Source organism: Bombina bombina, chromosome 3, assembly GCF_027579735.1.
Source record: "Bombina bombina isolate aBomBom1 chromosome 3, aBomBom1.pri, whole genome shotgun sequence".
NCBI lineage: Eukaryota > Metazoa > Chordata > Amphibia > Anura > Bombinatoridae > Bombina > Bombina bombina.
This window is the reverse complement of record NC_069501.1, coordinates 672,141,832-672,166,109: the sequence shown is the minus strand read 5'-3', so window position 1 is coordinate 672,166,109 and position 24,278 is coordinate 672,141,832. Positions and strand designations below refer to the sequence as shown.

Genomic DNA, 24,278 nt, shown 5'->3' with positions numbered 1-24,278 from the left:
TGCTGGGTAATTCTCTTGCAGTTTCCTGTTAGGAAGAGAAATATTCTATAAGTAATGGATGACCCGTGGACTGACTACACTACAGGAGAAAGGAATTTATCAGGTAAGCATAAATTATGTTTTTGGGTGTGGATTATTTTCAGCAGGAATTGGCTGTCTTTATTTTATCTAGTGACTCTTGCGTGGAAAGATCCACATCTTGGGTAGTCCTTATCCCATACGTCACTATCTCATGGACTCTTGCTAATTACATGAAAGAAAACATAATTTATGTAAGAACTTACCTGATAAATTCATTTCTTTCATATTAGCAAGAGTCCATGAGGCCCGCCCTTTTTTGTGGTGGTTATGATTTTTTTGTTTAAAGCACAATTATTCCAATTCCTTATTTTATATGCTTTCGCACTTTTTTCTTATCACTCCACTTCTTGGCTATTCGTTAAACTGAATTGTGGGTGTGGTGAGGGGTGTATTTATAGGCATTTTAAGGTTTGGGAAACTTTGCCCCTCCTGGTAGGAATGTATATCCCATACGTCACTAGCTCATGGACTCTTGCTAATATGAAAGAAATGAATTTATCAGGTAAGTTCTTACATAAATTATGTTTTTTATAGTTTCATCTATTTTGATGGTGTTATATCCCCTTTCTTTAAATTTCTCTTTCAAGATAATTGGTTATCAAATTCAGTTATTTCGGTACAGTTTCTTCTCAATCTCATATACTGTCCTTCAGGGCCGGTGCTAGGATTTTTGGCCACACAGGCGAGGATACATTTTGCCCCCCCCATTAAATACCACCCTAGTTAAAGGGATATCAAACCCAAATTTTTAGAGCATGACATTTTAAGCAACTTTCTAATTAACTCCTATTACCAATTTTTCTTGGTTCTCTTGGTATCTGTATTTAAAAGCAGGAATGTAAGCTTAGGAGCTGGCCCATTTTTGGTTTAGCACCTGGGTAACACATGCTTATTGGTGGCTAAATTCAAATCAGACAGTGGTTGTGCTGCATAGCAAATCAGACAGTGGTTATAGCACTGGGAAAATAGAGAAATGCTGCAACAAAAGTTGAGATAGAAAAATAAAAGTTGCTCTATTTATGCGCTAAGGTAAAGCCATGTCACTGTCCTCTCACTTTTATGCCCATACTATATCTCAAGTCAGACCCATGGGTCTGCAGTATTTGTCAGTTATATACCCATATAAGACAGATTAGACTATTTATTTATATGAAGCAGAGACCGCACTTGCTGATCTTCAGTTAGAACACATTTATTAAATCATATATAATTAGTGAAAAACAGTTGGTGCATACCCTGCTTTATGCACATAAACGCACGCAAAGACACAATTATACTAAAAAAAAAAACTCCTTAAGACTAACACAAAAATAGTTTTTTTTATATTAAACCAGATAGTGGTAAAATATCTGCAAAATATACTTAGGAATTTTACAGACATTAATATTACTACAATTAATATTTTTTAAAATTAATAATCTATAAAATATTAGTAATTCAGCAAGACACCTTTAAAAGTTCATACAAACACTATACGTAGGTACACACACACACAGATATACATACACCACATATTAACAGACACACACATCCATACAACACAGTTACACAGGCATGCAACACATACACACACAACACATACACACACGCATGCAACACATACACGCAACACATACACACACAACGGCATGCAACACATACACAGGCATGCAACACATACACACAACATACACAGGCATGCAACACACACACAACACACACACACAACACACACACACAACACACACACACAACACACATACACAACACACATACACAACAGGCATACAACATACATACACAGGCATACAACATACATACACAGGCATACAACATACATACACAGGCATACAACATACATACACAGGCATACAACATACATACACAAACACAGAAACTATTGATAAACACACACACTTTACTAAATAATACATTACAATTCAGGATTTATGAATTGAAGATCAACAGCATAATAAAACACTGTCTGTCATGTAAACTTGCATTAAAGTTTATGTTCACAGCTTTCTAATCCTTGACCCCTTCTGTGTTCTCCCACAACTAAATACACTCTCAGAGGTTATCGATAACAGTGACAGGAGTATGTCAGCAGAGGAGAGAACCAGCAATGTTGCTCCCCCACATCAAGCCTCATGTAATAACTTCCTTTCACAATTTAAACAGAAAAAAATAATAATGTACCTGTAGTGCAAGGCCAGCCTAAAAACACTCCTGCCTACCAGACCCCCTCATCCTTACTGTGCACAGTTCTTCCTCCTGTGTCCTGTCTTTAGAGAAGCCCATTTTAGTGGGAGGGGCCTGTATTACAGCAATGTGTAAGGTACTGAATAACGGGGCAGAATCAGCCCTGCATCATGCACATATAATATTATCTGGATGCAGTGCAGTAACAAATGCCATCTCCACTTGATTGTGAAAAATAGTTAATGGAATTTGTGAAACACCTTGGAAGTGTGCTTAATAACAAGATGTGCTGACGTCCTCTATAGCAGCGAAATAAATAATAAAATAAAGAGGTGAACGGTACATGATTATTTCAAATGTAATCATACTACCTACTGTACTACTGGTGTAAGATAGCTTCTTTTCTCCAACATAGGTGTGTCCGGTCCACGGCGTCATCCTTACTTGTGGGATATTCTCTTCCCCAACAGGAAATGGCAAAGAGCCCAGCAAAGCTGGTCACATGATCCCTCCTAGGCTCCGCCTACCCCAGTCATTCTCTTTGCCGTTGTACAGACAACATCTCCACGGAGATGGCTTAGAGTTTTTTAGTGTTTTACTGTTAAAAATGGGAGTGATTCATCCTGTTCCATTAAGAGAACAAGGGATGGGGTTCTACTCCAATCTGTTCATAGTTCCCAAAAAAGAGGGAACGTTCAGACCAATCTTAGATCTCAAGATCTTAAGCAAGTTTCTCAAGGTTCCATCGTTCAAGATGGAAACCATTCGAACTATTCTTCCTTCCATCCAGGAAGGTCAATTCATGACCACGGTGGATTTAAAGGATGCGTATCTACATATTCCTATCCACAAGGAACATCATCGGTTCCTAAGGTTCGCATTCCTGGACAAGCATTACCAGTTCGTGGCGCTTCCTTTCGGATTAGCCACTGCTCCAAGGATTTTCACAAAGGTACTAGGGTCCCTTCTAGCTGTGCTAAGACCAAGGGGCATTGCTGTAGTACCTTACTTGGACGACATTCTGATTCAAGCGTCGTCCCTTCCTCAAGCAAAGGCTCACACGGACATAGTCCTGGCCTTTCTCAGATCTCACGGATGGAAAGTGAACGTGGAAAAGAGTTCTCTATCTCCGTCAACAAGGGTTCCCTTCTTGGGAACAATAATAGACTCCTTAGAAATGAGGATATTTCTGACAGAGGCCAGAAAAACAAAGCTTCTAGACTCTTGTCGGATACTTCATTCCGTTCCTCTTCCTTCCATAGCTCAGTGCATGGAAGTGATCGGGTTGATGGTAGCGGCAATGGACATAGTTCCTTTTGCGCGCATTCATCTAAGACCATTACAACTGTGCATGCTCAGTCAGTGGAATGGGGATTATACAGACTTGTCTCCGAAGATACAAGTAAATCAGAGGACCAGAGACTCATTCCGTTGGTGGCTGTCCCTGGACAACCTGTCACAAGGGATGACATTCCGCAGACCAGAGTGGGTCATTGTCACGACCGACGCCAGTCTGATGGGCTGGGGCGCGGTCTGGGGATCCCTGAAAGCTCAGGGTCTTTGGTCTCGGGAAGAATCTCTTCTACCGATAAATATTCTGGAACTGAGAGCGATATTCAATGCTCTCAAGGCTTGGCCTCAGCTAGCGAGGGCCAAGTTCATACGGTTTCAATCAGACAACATGACAACTGTTGCGTACATCAACCATCAGGGGGGAACAAGGAGTTCCCTAGCGATGGAAGAAGTGACCAAAATCATTCTATGGGCGGAGTCTCACTCCTGCCACCTGTCCGCTATCCACATCCCAGGAGTGGAAAATTGGGAAGCGGATTTTCTGAGTCGTCAGACATTGCATCCGGGGGAGTGGGAACTCCATCCGGAAATCTTTGCCCAAGTCACTCAGCTGTGGGGCGTTCCAGACATGGATCTGATGGCCTCTCGTCAGAACTTCAAAGTTCCTTGCTACGGGTCCAGATCCAGGGATCCCAAGGCGGCTCTAGTGGATGCACTAGTAGCACCTTGGACCTTCAAACTAGCTTATGTGTTCCCGCCGTTTCCTCTCATCCCCAGGCTGGTAGCCAGGATCAATCAGGAGAGGGCGTCGGTGATCTTGATAGCTCCTGCGTGGCCACGCAGGACTTGGTATGCAGATCTGGTGAATATGTCATCGGCTCCACCTTGGAAGCTACCTTTGAGACGAGACCTTCTTGTTCAGGGTCCGTTCGAACATCCGAACCTGGTTTCACTCCAGCTGACTGCTTGGAGATTGAACGCTTGATCTTATCGAAGCGAGGGTTCTCAGATTCTGTTATCGATACTCTTGTTCAGGCCAGAAAGCCTGTAACTAGAAAGATTTACCACAAAATTTGGAAAAAATATATCTGTTGGTGTGAATCTAAAGGATTCCCTTGGGACAAGGTTAAGATTCCTAAGATTCTATCCTTCCTTCAAGAAGGATTGGAAAAAGGATTATCTGCAAGTTCCCTGAAGGGACAGATTTCTGCCTTGTCTGTGTTACTTCACAAAAAACTGGCAGCTGTGCCAGATGTTCAAGACTTTGTTCAGGCTCTGGTTAGAATTAAGCCTGTTTACAAACCTTTGACTCCTCCTTGGAGTCTCAATTTAGTTCTTTCAGTTCTTCAGGGGGTTCCGTTTGAACCCTTACATTCCGTTGATATTAAGTTATTATCTTGGAAAGTTTTGTTTTTAGTTGCAATTTCTTCTGCTAGAAGAGTTTCAGAATTATCTGCTCTGCAGTGTTCTCCTCCTTATCTGGTGTTCCATGCAGATAAGGTGGTTTTACGTACTAAACCTGGTTTTCTTCCAAAAGTTGTTTCTAACAAAAACATTAACCAGGAGATTATCGTACCTTCTCTGTGTCCGAAACCAGTTTCAAAGAAGGAACGTTTGTTGCACAATTTGGATGTTGTTCGCGCTCTAAAATTCTATTTAGATGCTACAAAGGATTTTAGACAAACATCTTCCTTGTTTGTTGTTTATTCCGGTAAAAGGAGAGGTCAAAAAGCAACTTCTACCTCTCTCTCTTTTTGGATTAAAAGCATCATCAGATTGGCTTACGAGACTGCCGGACGGCAGCCTCCCGAAAGAATCACAGCTCATTCCACTAGGGCTGTTGATCAGATATGTAGGGCAGCGACTTGGTCTTCACTGCACACTTTTACCAAATTTTACAAGTTTGATACTTTTGCTTCTTCTGAGGCTATTTTTGGGAGAAAGGTTTTGCAAACCGTGGTGCCTTCCATTTAGGTGACCTGATTTGCTCCCTCCCTTCATCCGTGTCCTAAAGCTTTGGTATTGGTTCCCACAAGTAAGGATGACGCCGTGGACCGGACACACCTATGTTGGAGAAAACAGAATTTATGTTTACCTGATAAATTACTTTCTCCAACGGTGTGTCCGGTCCACGGCCCGCCCTGGTTTTTTTTTTTTAATCAGGTCTGATAATTTATTTTCTTTAACTACAGTCACCACGGTACCATATGGTTTCTCCTATGCAAATATTCCTCCTTAACGTCGGTCGAATGACTGGGGTAGGCGGAGCCTAGGAGGGATCATGTGACCAGCTTTGCTGGGCTCTTTGCCATTTCCTGTTGGGGAAGAGAATATCCCACAAGTAAGGATGACGCCGTGGACCGGACACACCGTTGGAGAAAGTAATTTATCAGGTAAACATAAATTCTGTTTTAAAACTCCCTAATAAGTTGGCAGCACCTCAAGGAGCCTGCAGCCGGGTGAGGTGACTCCATTGCAGGAGGATTACTCGAGTAGAGTAAGCTCCTGCCTACCGGGTGGTGTCACCCCCAGGACCGCACTCCCCTAGTGACGCCACTGCTCACCGGACCTATCTTTATGGGCAATAGGGCAGAAGGGGATGGTCACGCTGGCGCTGGGGTGTGAGTGTTTTGCCCCCCTGTCAAGAGCCGCCTGGATGGTCCTCACCTTGTTCACTTAACTCCTGCTCTGCGCTCAGCCTAGTCTACTAACCTGCAGCCTCCACCCTCTTATTTATGCAAGGAGCTGAGTGATTGGAGGATTATAGAATAAACCTCCAATCAATCAGCTACTTGCAGCCTACACCATCTCCTGAGTTCCCAGGCTTTTGAAGGGGAACTTAAAAAAAAACAAAACAGCATTTAAAAAATATATATGTTAAAAATGAAGGGCAATTTAAAAAAAAAAAAAAAATTATAAGTGATCAGCTGTTACCATACCAGCGCGGGGCCAGAGGAGGTGTATAAAAAAAAATAAAAAAAAATTTTTTTTTTTTTTTTAGATGTTGCAAATTTTGCGCCCCCCTATGGCAGGGCACTAAGGCGGCTGCCTTGATGCCTATAAGCAAGCGCCGGCCCTGCTGTCCTTTGGGTATATTTTCTTTCCAAAGGTCTAGATGGCAACTATCTGAGAATATGTAATTGCTCACGTCTGTTTTTTAAAGAAAGTTTTAGTTTTAAGTTCTTCATCTTCTAGATATACCTCTATGTCTAAGAAATGTATCTTGTACTTACTTATTTCTGAGGTAAAACTGATACCATAATTATTATTATTTGGATCTTCTAAGAATAGTTCAAGTAATTCCATGTCCTCCTTACAAATAATAACTATGTCTATAAATCTTCTATATAGCACAAGGTTCGCCCCCCAGGGTAGATGTTTGAGGAAAAATTATTCAAAATGCCCCATAATAAAGTTTGCATAACTGGGGGCGAACCTTGTGCCCATAGCTGTTCCTCGTATTTGTAAGAAAAATTTGCTGTCCCCTGGAGGGGGCGGGACCGCTATGCCACATAACAGGCGATAAGAAAAAAAAAAGCTGGTACCGGTGTCCCAATGAGGGGTATAATCTATAAAAAAATGTTAGGGGAGAGTGATCTGGGAGGGGGACCGGGGTAGGTTATTGAGGAGGGGGGGCAGCTACACTACAGGAAAAAAATGGGTATTTTAAAAAAAAAAATGATTAACTTGCAGTAAACAGAGTACTGGCAGACAGCTGCCAGTACCTAAGATGGTGGCAAATAGGTAGAGGGGGGAGGGTTTGAGAGCTGTTTGGGGGATCAGGGAGGTTGGGAGATAAGGGGGGATACTACCCTGCAGAAAATATATAATTTAAAAAAAACACACACAAAAAAAACTTTTATTTTTATACTGGCAGACTTTCTGACAGTACTTAAGATGGGTGTGACTTTTGTTGGGTGGGGGAGAGGAGAGAGCTGTTTGAGAGGGATTAGGTGGTGGGATGTTTCAGGTTGGTGGGAGACTGATCTCTACACTAAAGCTAAAATTAACCCTACAAGCTACCTAATAAACCCCTTCACTGCTGGGCATAATACAAGTGTGGTGCGCAGCGCCATTTAGCGGCCTTCTAATTACCAAAAAGCAATGACAAACCCATATATGTCTGCTATTTCTGAGCAAAGGGGATCCCAGAGAAGCATTTACAACAATTTGTGCCTTTGATCGCATTTGGCGGTGAAATTGTGGCATGAAATATACTAAAATGGGCATAGATCAATACTTTGGGCTGTCTACTAAAAAAAAATGCATAGTTTTGATAGGTAAATATAAAAAAATGGCTCTATTTCTGTTTAAATGTAGTGATGGCAACAATGCTAAAAATGCTCTGGTATTTTTGGGAAGTTTTTGTCTGAAATGCCTGGTCCTTAAAGGGACAGTCAAGTCAAAAAAAACTTTCATGATTTAAATAGGGAATGTAATTTTTAAACAACTTTTTAATTTACTTTTATCACCAATTTTGCTTTGTTCAGTTGGTATTCTTGGTTGAAAGCTAAACCTAGGAGGTTCATATGCTAATTTCTTAGACCTTGAAGACTGCCTGTAATCTGAATGCATTTTGACCACTAGAGGGCATTAGTTCATGTGTTTCATATAGATAACATTGAGTTCATGCATGTGAAGTTACCTTGGAGTGAGCACTGATTGGCTAAAATGCAAGTCTGTCAAAAGAACTGAAATAAGGGGGCACTTTGCAGAAGCATAGATACAAGGCAATAACAGAGGTAAAAAGTGTATTTCTATAACAGTGTTGGTTATGCAAATACTGGGGCATGGGTGATAAAGGGATTATCTTTCTTTTTAAACAACACAATTTTTGGTGTTGACTGTCCCTTTAAAAACTCTGAACAAATTTGTTCGGGTACCCTCTTTAAAAATGTAAATGATCCGTACCATCTGGCCTCTTTTCAGAAGGGTCAATTTATGACTACTATAGATTTAAAGGAGTCATATCTATGCATTCCAATTCTCAAGGTCCCTCTCCTTCGGTCTGGCCACCGCCCCTCGCATCTTCACAAATGTATTAGGGGCTCTCTCAGCAGTGATCAGAGCTCAGGGAATCTCTGTTGCTCCTTATTTGTATGATATCTTGGTCTAAGCTCCTTTTCTCTGGCTACTACTCATACCCACATAAGGGTATATTTCATTCAGGAACATGGATGGGAAATCAGTGTCCCCAAAATTTAGTTATCACCAGCTACAAGGGTGGTTTTCCTGGGTGTTATAATAGACTGTTCAAATGCGCTTATTTCTCATGGAACTTTGCAGAATTAAACTTTAGACTGCCTGTCTTTTCCTACAGAAGGCTTATTCTGCATCTGAAGCTCAGTGTAGGGAAGTAGTAAGTCTTATGGTAGCAGCATCAGATGGAGTACCTTTTGCTTGCTTTGATCTTCGTTCTCTCCAATTGTCCATGATTCAACAGTGGTCAAAGGATTGTTTTCATTTAGAACAGCAGATAGAGCTCAGTTCTTCAGTCAAACAATCTCTCTCATGGTGGAGGGAAAGTCTCTATTTGACTCTTGGAGCTTCTTTTCTTCAGCCTATATGTACCATAGACACAGATTCATGGAGTATGGTCCCCTCTGGAGGCAAAGTTACCTATCAACATCCTATAACTTTGTGGCGTACATCAGTTATCAGGGAGGCACTCTAAGTCACTTAGCCATGCAAGAGGTATCTCTCATTCTGTCTTGGGCAGAGGAAAACCAATGCACCCTATCTGCCATTTACAATTGGGAAGCAATCAGTCCATCCATTCTGGGGAAAGGTCTCTTCATCAGGACGTGTTCGATCAATTAGTCCTGAGGTGTGGGGTCTTCCAGAAAAACATCTGATGGTGTCCAAATTGAACCGTAAATTAATGGTTTATTGCACCAGGTCAAAAGATCCAAGAGCTCACATGATAAATGCTCAAGTCTGCCCTTGGAACTTTTTTCTGGCCTATTTAATCTGTTTGTTCTTCTTCCAAGAGACGTTTTAAGTATCAAACAGGAATTGGCTTCTGTAATTCTCATAACTCCAGTGTGGCCCCTCAGAACTTGGTATGCGGACTTAATACAGATGTCATAATTTTCCTCCATGGGCTTTACCCCTAAGGAAAGATCTGCTGTCTCAAGGACCCTTGTATCATCTAGATCCCAAATCTCTGAATTTGATGGCGTGTAGGTTGAATGACTAGTTCTCAAAAACAGAGGTTTCTCAGATGCTGTTATCTCTACTTTACTGCAAGCCAGAAAACCTGTTACACAGAAAATGTATAAGAAGATTTGGAAAGCTTATTTACTTTGGTGTTCTTCTTAAGTTTTCTCTTTGAAATCTTTTAGAATCCCTAGAATTCTTCAGTTCCCTCAAGATGGACTAGATAAGGGATTATTGGTTAGTTCTTTAAAGGGTCCGATTTCGGCATTATCTGTTTAGTTTCACAAAAAAACTGTCCAAATTACCTGATGTTCAAACTTTTGTCAAAGCCTTGGTGAGAATTCAACCATCAACAGTAAAAAGAGAGAAGACTACACACATAAGTGTAATCTCAAAGTCTAGGAAAAATAGCACATATAAGAGAAAATACAATAAAAACTAGACAATATATATAGTGCAAAAAATACTTTATATTATGTCAAAAAATACACAATGGAAAATAATAAAACCATTCATACACACATTTCAATGGGGGTCCCCCAAATTGCAAACCGAGCAAAGATGATTAAGTGGTGCACCACATAATGAGTCCAGAAACTGCTGATCAAGGAAAGCAAAAGAGCAAAGCCAGGCAATAGAAAGTTAATGCATGAAAGTTGCGTATGCAAAGGCACAATAATCAAGGCTTAACAGGTGTTCCCAAATAATTGCAGGTTAAGGCTGTGATGGATAAAGCTCATTATGCACAGTTTCCAAACAAACACAATTGCTCTGTAGACAAAACAGATGATGATAATGCACAATATATTTCCAGTGCTTTAATTGTTGCCCACAGTGATAGTGAACCACGGCTAGACACTTGCAGCTACAAGATTGGACAGTTCCATAGGTACAGTGTCACCGTTGTTGCGGATTATGACATACCAGCCGCAACGAGCGGCATCCCTTTTTAAAAACAAAGGTAATACTTATCCGCCCAACGGATTCAATAGCAGGGGCCGTTCCACTAGACTCGGTGGGTCCTCGTAGACAGAAGGGGGTTTTCCCAACAGTGAGATGCAATGTGAGGCATTACGTCACCGCGCAAAACGTGATGCCCGGCGATGCCTGTCACTTCAGAGGCACGATCGCCGGGGTAGGTGTGGGTGGGAGCCCCAGATCTCCCTCAAGGTGGGAGAGTGCTAGTGACGGCTCTGAGCCGTCATTAGCACCAGAGTGGGAAACTCTGTGACGGCTCAGATCCGTCAGCATTCAAAGGGTTAATGCTGAAGGCATCTCTGTACATTTACTGTGTAAATATCCTAGTCACTGCCCAGTCTTACTATCTGGCCTCAGATCAAACTGGTTTTAGTCCTTCAATGTCTTAATTTCCCTGGATAGATCTTAAACCATTAATAAATCTCTGTCCGCTCTTCTACCGGAAAAAAAAAATCATTTTAGACTTGTCTCTGTCAGTCTTAATATAGCCCCTCAATGACAGCATAATCTCTTGTATTATCTGTAACATTTTAAAATCATTTAAACCATCTTTTTGTTAGCAAAATTAGCTAGGCTATATTAATGCAGAACAGCCCAAAGATACCTTGAAATGTCTGGTGGAATTCATGTTCTCTAAAATGACATTTGAAACTCACTGTAGCATTCCTCTGTACTCAAACAATCTCAGTATAACTACATAATGGACTCTGTCTGTAGTCTCTTCAATTGGAAGGAGAAAAGCAAGTATACTGTTTGCAGTTTTAGGAAGCAAAGTAAAAATAAATGCATATTGCAATATTATTTCTTTCTATGCATAATTAAACATAGAAAACTTCAAGAATTTAAGGAGCTGTAATTGATTTGTTTTTCCAGTAGAACATAAAAACATAAATTATGCTTACCTGATAATTTAATTTCCTTCTGTATGAGCGTCATTTCTTACTGTTGGGAATACTGAACCTGGCCACCAGGAGGAGGCAAAGACACCCCAGCCAAAGGCTTAAATACTTCCCCCACTTCCCTCATACCCCAATCATTCTGCCAATGGAACAAGGAACAGTAGGAGAAATATCAGGGTATAAATGGTGCCGGAAGAGAAAAATAAAATGTTGGTCCGCCCATCGGAGTATACGGGCGGGGGCTGTGGACTCTCCTCATACAGAAGGAAATTAAATTATCAGGTAAGCATAATTAATGTTTTCCTTCTTAATATGAGGAGAGTCCATAGCATCATTGCTTACTGTTGGGAAAACTATACCCAAGCTCTAGAGGACACTGAATGATAACGGGAGGGGTAAAAGAAAAGGCGGACCCTAATCTGAGGGCACCACAGCCTGCAAAACCTTTCAGCCAAAAGCTGCTTCAGCCGTAGTAAAAACATCAAATTTGTAAAATTTAGCAAAAGTATGAAGGAGGACCAGGTAGCCGCCTTACAAATCTGATCCATAGATGCCTCGTTTTTAAAGGCCCAAGAGGAAGCCACCGCTCTAGTGGAATGAGCCGTTATAAGATAAGGAAGTCGAAGAGGCCTTCAGACCCTTACGCTTCCCAGAGTAGATAACAAACGAGGAAGATGTTTGTATTAAATCCTTAGTAGCTTGAAGATAAAACTTCAAAGCTCGAACAACATCCAGATTATGAAGTAAACGTTCCTTTAAAGAAGGATTAGGACACAAGGAAGGAACCACAATCTCCTGATTGATGTTACGATCAGACACCACCTTAGGAAGAAAACCCAAGCAGGTATGTAGGACAGCCTTATCAGTGTGAAACACTAGATAGTGAGGCTCACATTGCAAGGCATTTCAGAAATTCGGCGCGCCCATGCAATAGCTAATATAAAAAGACCCTTCCAGGACAACATTTTAATGTCAACTGACTGCATAGGCTCACATGGAGCCCGTTGCAAAAACTTATGAACAAGATTCAAACTCCAAGGTGGATCGTTAAATCTAAACACTGATCTGATCCTGATCAGAGCCTTAACAAAGGATTGCACGTCAGGAAGCTCTGCGAGCCTCTTGTGCAGCAAAACAGAAAGGGACGAAATCTGTCCCCTCAGTGAACTGGCAAAAAGGCCCTTCTCCAGACCCTCCTGGAGAAAGAAAAGAATCCTGGCAGCCTTGACCTTTTTCCAGACAAAACCATGCTCTTCACACCAGAACAAGTAAGCTCTCCACACCTTATGGTAGATGCAACGAGTAACAGGCTTACAAGCCTGAATGAGAGTGTCAATAACCCTCTCAGAGAAACCTCTCTTGCCTAAGACTAAGCGTTCAGTCTCCACGCAGTCAGCCTCAGAGAATCTAGATTTTGATGAACAAAGGGACCCTGTTCCAGCAGATCCCTGTGACAAGGTAACCTCCATGGAAGAGATGAGGACATCTCCACCAGGTCCGTGAACCACATCCTTCGCGGCCACGATGGAGCAATCAGTATCACTGATGCTTGCTTCTGCTTGATGTAGGCCACTACACGAGGTAGAAGTGGTAACAGTGGAAAAATGTAAATTAGATTGAACCTCCAAAGCACTTCTAATGCATCTACTCGGTCCGCCTGAAGATCCCTGAACCGCGACCCATATCTGAGTAGCTTGGAATTGAGCCGGGACGCTATGAGATCTAGCTCCGGCGTTCCCCATCTGTTGCAAATATCTGCAAACACCTCGGGATGGAGAGACCATTCCCCCGGATGAATGGATTGTCTGCTGAGGAAATCTGCTTCCCAGTTGTCCACACCCGGAATGCTGACAGCGTGCAGTTGTGGGCCTCCGCCCATACCAGAATCTGAGATACTTCCCTCATTGCTAGGGAGCTCCTCATTCCCTCCTGATGGTTGATGTAAGCCACCAAGGTTATGTTGTTTGATTGGAATCTGATAAACTGGGAGGAACCCAGAAGAGGCAAATCCTTCAGAGCATTGAAGATCGCTCGAAGTTCCAAAATGTTGATTGGGAGGAGAAATTCCTCTCGAATCCACAGGCCCTCTACCTTCCTGGTACCCCAAACAGCTCCCCATCCTGACAGACTTTCGTCCGTAGTTAAAATCTCCCAGGATGGTCTCAAGAAGGATGTCCCTTGGGACAGGTGATCTGGACAGAGCCACCAAGAGAGAGATGCTCTCGACCGCTTGTCCAGAGAAATCTGTTGAGACAGATCCGAATGATCGCCATTCTACTGGTTCAGCATGCACAGCTGAAGTGGTCTGAGATGGAACCTGGCAAAAGGAATGATGTCCATGTAGGACACCATGAGACCAATCACTTCCATACACCGAGCCACAGAGGGCCTGAAGGAGGTCTGGAGGGCAAGACAAGTGGAAGTTAGCTTGCAACATCTCTGGTCTGTAAGGAATAGCCTCATGGATATAGAATCTATTATAGTACCCAGGAATTCTACCCTGGTACTGGGAGTAAGATAACTCTTTTCTAAGTTTATCTTCCATCCATGAGATCGAAGAAGTAGAAGATCTTTCGAATGGTCCTCTGCCAGGCGACAGGATGGTGCTTGAACCATAATGTCGTCCAAGTATGGTGTTACTGCTATACCTCTGGTTCTTTCCACTGCCAACAGAGCACCCAGAACCTTCGTAAAAACTCTTGGAGCAGTAGCCAGACCAAATGGCAGTACAATAAACTGGAAGTGTTGGTCCAGGAGCGCAACCCTTAGGAACTTGAAGTGTTCTTTGTGTATAGGAATGTGCAGTTAAGCATCCTTCAGATCTATCGTGGTCGTGAACTGTCCTTCCTGAACTATGGGAAGGATGGACCTTATTGTCTCCATCTTGAACGAGGGCACAGATAGAAATTTGTTTAAACACTTTAGATCCAGAATGGGGTGGAAGGTTCCCTTCTTCAGGACCACAAACAGATTTAAATAGTATCCCAGACCTCTTTCCGCATGAGGAACCGGGACAATGACTTTGAGGGAGGATAGATCCTTCACGCACCCCAGAAAGGCTTCTCGTTTTTCTGTCTTTGAAGACAGATTTGACAAGAGGAATCTGCCCCTGGGTGGATGAGACTTGAATCCTATCCTGTATCCCTGAGCGATGACCTCCAGGACCCACGGGTCTAGCACATCCCCCAAACCAAGCGTTCCGAAAAGAGCGATAGTTTGCCCCCTACCAGATCCATAGCCGGATCGGGGGCTGCCCTTTCATGCCGACTTTGTCTCGGCGGGGTTCTTGTTTTGCTTGGACTTATTCTAGGACTGAGCCGGCTTCCAAGTCCCCTTGGATTGCTCTGCTTTGCAGAGGGCTGCTGACTTGGGATTTATCCGAGCGAAAGGAACGAAAACTAGGACCTTGTCCTTTAGGTTTGTTCTTCTTATCCTGCAGTAAAAAGGCACCCTTGCCTCCCGTAACCGTGGAGATAATTGAGTCCAGGCCTGGACCAAATAGTATCTTTCCCTTAAGTGGAAGGGAAAGAAGTCTTGACTTCGAAGTCATGTCGGCAGACCAGGACTTCAGCCATAGTGCCCTACGGGCTTGAACAGAAAAACCTGAAGCCTTAGCATTCAGGCGAATAATCTGCATATTTGCATCACAAATAAAAGAATTAGCTACCCTTAAGGCCTTAAATCTTTCTTGGATCACATCGAGGGGACCTTCCACCTTGATCAACTCAGATAAGGAGTCGCACCTGTAGGTAGCCACTCCAGCAACCACCGCAGCTGGTTGAAACAAATATCCCGTATGTTGAAACATCTTTCTTAACTGAGTTTCTATCTTCTTATCCATGGGCTCTTTAAATGACAAACTATCCTCAAGCGGGATAGTAGTACGCTTAGCAAGCGTGGAGATAGCGCCATCCACCTTGGGGATGGAACCCCACAACTCCAATTGAGAATCTGGACCGGGAATAATGTTTTAAAGGAAGAAGGGGGAAAATAAAGAACCAAGTCTTTCCCATTCATTCTTAACCCTGTCCTTGTAGACCTTATCTAACTTAGGAATCAAAGGTTCCTTAGGCACTTTAGGCTCTGGGACCTCTAAAGTAGCCAAAACTTCCTTTAGCAGAAAGCGTAAATGTTCAATCCTAAATCTAAACTCTGGTTCCTCCGCAGCTGGAGGCTTAGAGGCAGCAGATTCCTACCCAGAAAGAGCATCCTCTGAAGTATCAGAGGCGTGTTTATCAGCGGATAATCTTGTATCGGATAAATCCAACAAGCTAGTAGATGACCCCTGGGAAGGATAGCAATATTTGACCTTTCGTTTGCGCTTAGCAGGGCAAGGTAATGCACTAAAGGCCGCAGACACTGCCCTTTGTAACTGCTCAGCAAATTCTGGCGGTAAAAGGGCCCTTCCAGATGGAGGCTTAGGAGTGCTACAGGAAGCTGCATGTGTATTGGGAGATGACTGTAGGGTGCGCACCTCACAGGATGGAGACTCCTCAGAGGTGGACAGCTCAGTGGTACTAAACATATTAACTTTCTTTGACATGATTACATTATCAAGGCATGAGGAAGATAATTGAGCAGGTGGGTATACTGTGGCCTCCTCACAATATACAGGTATTAGACTTGGGTAAATGAGTACCCTCTAACGCATCAGAATCCTCCATAGCTTGCGCTTATAAAGCAAACTATTGCTAATAAGATAAAATGGCACCTTTATACCCCAAATGGCTGGGGCACTCACCACCTCGTATGACCCAGGCCCAACAGAGAAACCGCTTTGTCTCCTGTAAACCGCACGGACAGGAAAGCGGAAATCAGTGTGACCACACCCGGTCACGTGGTGCGCAATGCAGGACCGCCCCTGCCATAGAAAAAAGCGCGCCAAGCCTTTCAGGCAGCTTACCAAAAACGAAAGTAAAACCTGTATGTTCCCACATCTACCTGAGCCTCATCTAACACATGTCGCAGCATAATCATAATAAAATAAAATTGTGATTAATTCCCCCTGTTCAATAATCCACCTCCGGAAATATTAACCCTTGATTCCATAGAGATAAAAGGAGCCACACTGTGACCCTGTCTTCTTGCGTTATCATATGTGTATAAAAAATGAAATGGTCTTGCCGGAATCTATGCCGTGGAACAGAAACACAGCCTCTCAAGTTTGACAGTCTTGTAGCATCGCTCCTGACATGGACTTGAGTGATGGAAGCATGCGGTGAAACTCGTCAACACGGATTGCTTAGGAGCTGTTAATACAAGTCTGGATTGGGTCGCAGAAAGACTCCCTGCATCTCCAGACCCTAACTTTCGTCAATGCTCTCACTGAGAGGCTGACAAGACTACTTAAAACTCCAGTCCTATTTCGATGGGTAGCTACCCTTCATAAGAAACTACTCCAAATCTTCTGTCACTTCTCTGCCAACCTCCTGTGAAGAAAGGCAAAGAATGACTGGGGTATGAGGGAAGTTTTTAAGCCTTTGGCTGGGTTGTCTTTGCCTCCTCCTGGTGGCCAGGTTCAGTTTTCCCAACAGTAAGGAATGATGTAGTAGTGCATCGTCTGTAGCAACTCCTCAAAACGAATGCAATATTTACTCCAAAGATGTAAAAATCTAAGTTTTATTGAAGCATAACAAGCAGCTTAAAAACCGTAATTCATGTGTCACATAAATGCGTTATCCAAATGTGCAAAAACAGCAGACATGTTTCGTGCAGGGCTTCTGCACTTGTTCACCGCTATACATTGCACATCCGGATGCTCCTTTTAAAAGAAAGTTACATCAGTGGGTATAATAACCAATTAAACAATTAGATAATTAAGCCCATCATGACATCTCAAAACAAGTGCACAGGTCAAAACCTCATAGTCTGTCATTACTGACAGTGTACTTCATAGTGTTTGATAAATACATACATTTTGCATAAGAAGGGGGATATACATAGAAAAGGACTTAAATGTACCCTATAAATAAATGAATAAGAGGATATACTGGAACGATATATGTTCATATAAATAGATTTACGCCTGACTCCGTATTAATGCCTAGGGTATGTCGAATGCACAATGTGAAAATCCACTGTGCTTCTTTGTAACTCAATTTGTACTCTCTATCCCCTCCCCTGTTATGACGTGGGACATGTAGACGCTACGTTTTCCAACACGGGATCTGTCATCAAGATTGGCAGACATTGATCTGAGCACCTGCAGTATTTAAAATGCTGGTGTACTGAGAGTATATAGCTATGCTTCACATGCATGTGCAGAATTTTTTTAACACTTAAACATTAATAACTTTTACTAGAAGCATCTTTGCCAATAAATGTATATTGCAAATATGTTTATATTCAAAGATGTAATTAATCTATGTGCATTTAAATTTTGACCAGAATGTACCTTTAACCCCTTAATGACCGAGGACGTGCAGGGTACGTCCTCAAAAAAAAGGCAGTTAATGCCTGAGGACGTACCCTGCACGTCCTCGGTGTGGAAAGCAGCTGGAAGCGATCTTGCTCGCTTCCAGCTGCTTTCCGGTTATTGCAGTGATGCCTCGATATGGAGGCATCCTGCAATAACCTTACACGGCCATCCGATGCAGAGAGAGCCACTCTGTGGCCCTCTCTGCACCGGACATCGATGGCCGGTATCGTTGGTGGGTGGGAGCCGACTTGGGAGGCGGGTGGGCGGCCATCGGTGTTCCCTGTGTCGTCAAGGGGGGCGGGATCGGGGGCGGGCCGTTAGGGGGCGCGCACGGGCGCGCGCGCGTGCACGGAGGGTGGCGGGCGGGCGCGTGCACGGGGCAGGAGCGGGTGGGAACCGCTACACTATGGAAAAATTTTTAGGTAACAAATGGCCAAATCTTGTTTGTGCAAAAGCACAAAAAGAGATCATGGAGGGGTGGGGGGTTGGTTTTGTGTGGGGGGAAGCTACACTGCAGAAAAATTTAATAAAAACTAAAAAAAAAACATTTTTTCTGCTAAACTGGGTACTGGCAGACAGCTGCCAGTACCCAAAATGGCGCAGATTAAGTTAGAGTGGGAGGGTTATAGAGCTGTTTGGGGGGGATCAGTGAGGTTGGGGGCTAAGGGGGGGATAGTACACAGCAGCATATGTAAATATGCTTTAAAAAAAAAAAAAAAAAAAAACATAGCTTTTATTTTAGTACTGGCAGACTTTCTGCCAGTACTTAAGATGGCGGGGACAATTGTGGAGTGGGGGAGGGAAGAGAGCTGTTTGGGAGGGATCAGGGGGTCTGATGTTTCAGGTGGGAGGCTGAGCTCTACACTAAATGTGATATTAACCCTGCAAGCTCCCTACAAGCTACCTAATTAACCCCTTCACTGCTAGCCATAATACACGTGTGATGCGCAGCGGCATTTAGCGGCCTTCTAAATACCAAAAAGCAACGCCAAAGCCATATATGTCTGCTATTTCTGAACAAAGGGGATCCCAGAGAAGCATTTACAACCATTTGTGCCATAACTGCACAAGCTGTTTGTAAATGATTTCAGTGAGAAACCTAAAATTGTGAAAAATGTAACGTTTTTTTTAATTTGATCGCATTTGGCGGTGAAATGGTGGCATGAAATATACCAAAATGGGCCTAGATCAATACTTGGGGTTGTCTACTACACTACACTAAAGCTAAAATTACCCCAAAAAGCTCCCTACATGCTCCCTAATTAACCCCTTCACTGCTGGGCATAATACACGTGTGGTGCGCAGTGGCATTTAGTGGCATTCTAATTACCAAAAAGCAACACCAAAGCCATATAAGTCTGCTATTTCTGAACAAAGGGGATCCCAGAGAAGAATTTACAACCATTTATGCCATAATTGCACAAGCTGTTTGTAAATAATTTCAGTGAGAAACCTAAAGTTTGTGAAAAAATTTGTGAAAAAGTGAACAATTTTTTTTGTTTTAACGCATTTGGCGGTGAAATGGTGGCATGAAATATACCAAAATTGGCCTAGATCAATACTTTGGGTTGTCTACTAAAAAAAAATATATACATGTCAATGGATATTCAGAAATTCCTGAAAGATATCAGGGTTCTAATGTAACTAGCGCTAATTTTGAAAAAAAGAGGTTTGGAAATAGCAAAGTGCTACTTGTATTTATGGCCCTATAACTTGCAAAAAAAGTAAAGAACATGTAAACATTGGGTATTTCTAAACTCAGGACAAAATTTAGAAACTATTTAGCATAGGTGTTTTTTGGTGGTTGTAGATATGTAACAGATTTTGGGGGTCAAAGTTAGAAAAAGTGTATTTTTTTTCAATTTTTCCTCATATTTTATAATTTTTTTTATAGTAAATTATAAGATATGATGAAAATAATGGTATCTTTAGAAAGTCCATTTAATGGCGAGAAAAACGGTATATAATATGTGTGGGTACAGTAAATGAGTAAGAGGAAAATTACAGCTAAACACAAACACTGCAAAAATGTAAAAATAGCCTTGGTCCCAAACGGACAGAAAATGGAAAAGTGCTGCGGTCATTAAGGGGTTAAGAAGGAAAAGTCAATGTCACACTCTCATATCTTCCCCACACTAGTGTTTAATAACATGTTTTCAAGAATGTTGTATGCAACATAAATGTAAATATTGTGTTACGTTCTATCACAAGGTGAAAGGAAGATTTTATTTTACAACAAAACTTCTAACCCATTCTGTCTTACAAGTTTTGGCAACCTAATGTAAACATATGTTCTACAATTTCTGCTGATGAAATCTTACGTGATATCAATGGCATGACATATCTCATACAACATTGCTGAAATTTCTTGGCATTAATAACAGGCAACTTAATTAGTAAGTTTTTTTCTTACCTTTTCAGCATTTTGATATCTGTCAGAATATCTCTCTATTTATAACTACATAAGGTCCACTGTGAACAAGAAAACCTGTATGCAAATGGTTTCCAGGATATTTTTATTTAAATGAAGATGTATTTATTTATCCATTACATACCATACGTGTTAGATACACAAGACTCAGTTTGATATAATGCAAGACAAATCTATATTTACACTGCAGCTGTTGGTTGCACCCTTTACTGCTCAAGTTATGAATTTTAACAATTTGCTGGACCAAAACATTATTCATTTTGTACTGATTTAGATTTAAACATGTATAAATCTACCCTTATCCTTTATCAGGATCAATCTATGTTCTGCAGACTTTGCAGTAGTCATGGGGAATATAAACAAATCCTAACATGTAACATTTTTGTCACTGTTTTTGTTGTTCAAAACCAGTGGTGGTTGCAGAAACCTTAATATGGGAGGGGCAAACACTTCTTGGTGGAGTCACAGGTGTTCTGTTCTACGCGTGGGACATGGTGGGTGGAGACATAGTTATGGTTGTTCCATGGGCTGGGGTAGGTGGGTCGCAGTTGTTCTCAGGACAGAGCCAGATGGTCCAGGGTATGGTAAGGCAGTTGTGGATCATAGCCTACCTAAAAGGACTTGGGCAGGGAGTAGTCATTTTTACCCTCTTCATCAGCCCAATTGAGGGCAAAATAGATGTCACCCCTTGCTTACCTCCCCCCAGAACCACAATTGTTTACAGCTTCTGTATTACTTTAAAAAAACAGGTTACTGAAATTTAAACTTTTCATTATTGATAGAGTATTTTTTTTTAGTTTTCTTTGTATAAAGTACTTTGTGCTTCTCTCACTACAGAGGCCAAAAAGCGTATTGTGTAACCTAGATTTTATTAAAAAAATGCTGCAAACTACAATCGGGTATTGATTTGAGACTTTTTAATGAAAATATAGGTTACAGATTTTGGTTCTTGACCTCTGTAAAGGAGCCTGGGACATGCACAATTTTTACATAAAAGCAAGAAGTGGTTAATGCAATTCCTTTTTACACACACAATATTTTAACATTTAAATAGCAATAGATTGTGCTCAATGCTCCATTAAATAACAATGTATATTAACTGTAACATACATTCAGACATCCAGGATTTGTGAATGAGGATTAAATTAGATTTTTGCTTTTATTAAATTTAATAAAGAGATTGAAATGGTTTTAACAATTTTAGGTTTCATAGCAGAACAGCTTGATGGAGTGTAATCAAAGTAACTGAACCATAATTTATTTGAGAAGAGCATAACATAAACTCATTATTCTGTTTCAGTCTGAGGTTTCATTGTACTATAAATGACATGATTGTAACTGCAGTCACAGAAATGAACTGAATATATCATTTACATTATATTGAAGCCGCTTCATAAACGCTGTTGGTTTGGTCAGATTGCCATTTTTCAGAAATGCTATATTTTGTTGAAAAGGTTGACAGCTAGCACATTTATTCTGCATGAACAAGTTAATATAAACAAATTGGTAATGTATAGTACTACTCTGTGTTCTTCATTTTCCTGACTGAATTTGTCTGATAATGTAAGCAGTATAACTAAGCCCCTCTCCATAGCTCTACAGATTTGGCCTTTTCACGCAGTTAACACTTATTTGATTTGCCTATTTTTATTTAGAAAAAAACTACACTGTACAGTCTTACCAATGGAAGTTAGCTTTAGATGATATTAGATTTAAATTGAATCATGGATACTAGTAAATAAATATTGTGAGTATAATACATATTAAAATAAAATGAGTAAAACAGAAAGTTTTAAGTAGACTTGTTACACTATATTCAAAATATATATCGTGGATGTCCTGTCTTGAGAGCCCTAAGCCAACCATGATTGTGTTATGTCTCTGTATTTTGTTTTGAAGGTACAATTGCAGTACACCAATGCACTTCTTTACTGTCTCTTCATTTTTGCCATTAGGTGCAACTCACCCTGCTGACTGCCATTGTCAAACTGTTCCTGAAGAAACCATCTGAGACCCAGGAGCTGGTTCAACAAGTTCTTAGTTTGGCCACACAGGTAATAAATGCAAAGATGATGTATGTTAGTTTATGGTAACTGTTATAAAGTGTGTTCCTGTATGAAGCAAATCTGTATTTGTTGGTCAACTTTCTCTTCACGTGGCAGCATGTGAACCATGACTGTTGGATATAGTTTTGTGAGTGGGTAGAAAGGTACTAGAATCTCATGTTCCCTTTTTGTTCTTAAACGGGAAGAGTCCAGAGCTGCATTCATTACTTTTGGGAATTCAGAACCTGGCCACCAGGAGAAGGCAAAGACACCCCAGCCAAAGGCTTAAATACCTCCCCCACTTCCCTCATCCCCCAGTCATTCTTTACCTTTTGTCTCAGGAGGTTGGCAGAGAAGTGTCAGAAGATCGAAGATAGTCTCTCATGGAGGGTAGTACTATTTGAAATAGGACTGGAGTTTTAAGTAATCCTGTCAGCCTCTCAGTGAGAGCATGGATTAAAGTTAGAGCCCGGAGATGCAGGGAGAGTCTTTCTGCGAAACCATCCCGACTCTTATTAACAGCTCCTTTGGCAATCAGCATTGACGAGTTTCGCTGCCTGCCTTTATTCATTCAAGCCATGTCAGAAGCGAGGCTACTATCTGTCAAACTTGAAAGGCTGTGTTCCTGTTCCACGGCGTAGATTCTGGTAAGATCGTTTCATTTTATTTCAAAATGTGAGTGTAATGTTAAGCGAAAGAAGTCATGATCCCAGTGGGACTCCTTTATCATATGGAATCAAGGGTTAATAGTTAATATCTCCTGAGGGGGTTTATTGAACAGGGGGGGCTGTAATCATGTTTGTTATGTGATTTTGTCACATGCTTTTTGGACATAATGACCTTACTTCATCTTTTTGAGCGGTCCTAGTGACTGGCACTTTTTTTGGCTTACACAATGCACCTCGTGACCGGGTGTGGTCACGTTGTATTCCATTTCCACACATTGACCGAGTGACGATGGAGAGAGTCTGTTCATTATTTGTCTGGTTCACAGGAGGTGGTGAGTGCCCCAGCCATTGGAGGTGTAAGGTGCCGTTAGTGTTTGGAGGATTCAGATTTTTTGGAGACGGATATCTCCGATTCTGAGTACACGTCTTGTGAAGAAAATAAAATGGCCAGGGTTATCCATGCCCATCAGTTATGTTCCGATTGCTGTTCTAGAGTACTCTCTACTCCTGTATCAGGTAATTTAGAGTGCGTTGAGCCATCTGCCACTGAGGATCCCATGTCCCGGGAGGCATGTGCACCAGAACCTTATTTTGCTACGCAAGCAGATGTCCCTGTGGCTGTTACTCCTCTGGAAGGCGGCTTGTTTTCTCCAGAGGTTACAGCACGGTCCCACTTGGCCATATCTATGGCGCTGGCACATTTATATCTCCCTAATGAGGTATGTTTAAGATACTGTCTGTGTTCTGTTAACCAGGGTTCGTTGGACGTGGGATCGCCTGAGTCATTTAGACCTTCTGGGGAAGCGATGGCCTCTGAGGCCGGGGTTGTTCATTGACCCGGTGGGAGAAAGTTTTGCCTTCCGTTTTAGACTGGCATGTCTTCGTGTTTTGTTAAGGCATGTTTTGGCAGTGCAGGAGGATTCCCACCCTACTGGGCCCAGGGATCCTCGGTCTTCTGTGCCGGACGGCAAACTGGATTTGACGTGTGGGGATGAAGCATTCTCCTTATGTTTTTCTTTCTTTAAGTATCTGTTCCAGTTCTGAGCTTGGGCATCTAATCGGCTGGAGTGCCGTTTTTTTCTTGAGCGTTCACCCTCGGATGCTGCCTTCATTTTATTTAATCCG

The 24,278-nt window shown here is 41.9% G+C and overlaps 1 protein-coding gene across 1 annotated transcript in view; it reads left to right on the top strand.

Moving 5' to 3' along the window:
* Window positions 1-24,278, top strand: part of AP2B1 (adaptor related protein complex 2 subunit beta 1) — a 457,689-nt gene that overhangs the window by 147,114 nt on the left and 286,297 nt on the right. The window contains exon 12 of the mRNA XM_053707425.1: window positions 22,396-22,494. Coding sequence (XP_053563400.1) covers window positions 22,396-22,494 — 99 coding nt within the window. The remainder of the gene's footprint in view (window positions 1-22,395; window positions 22,495-24,278) is intronic.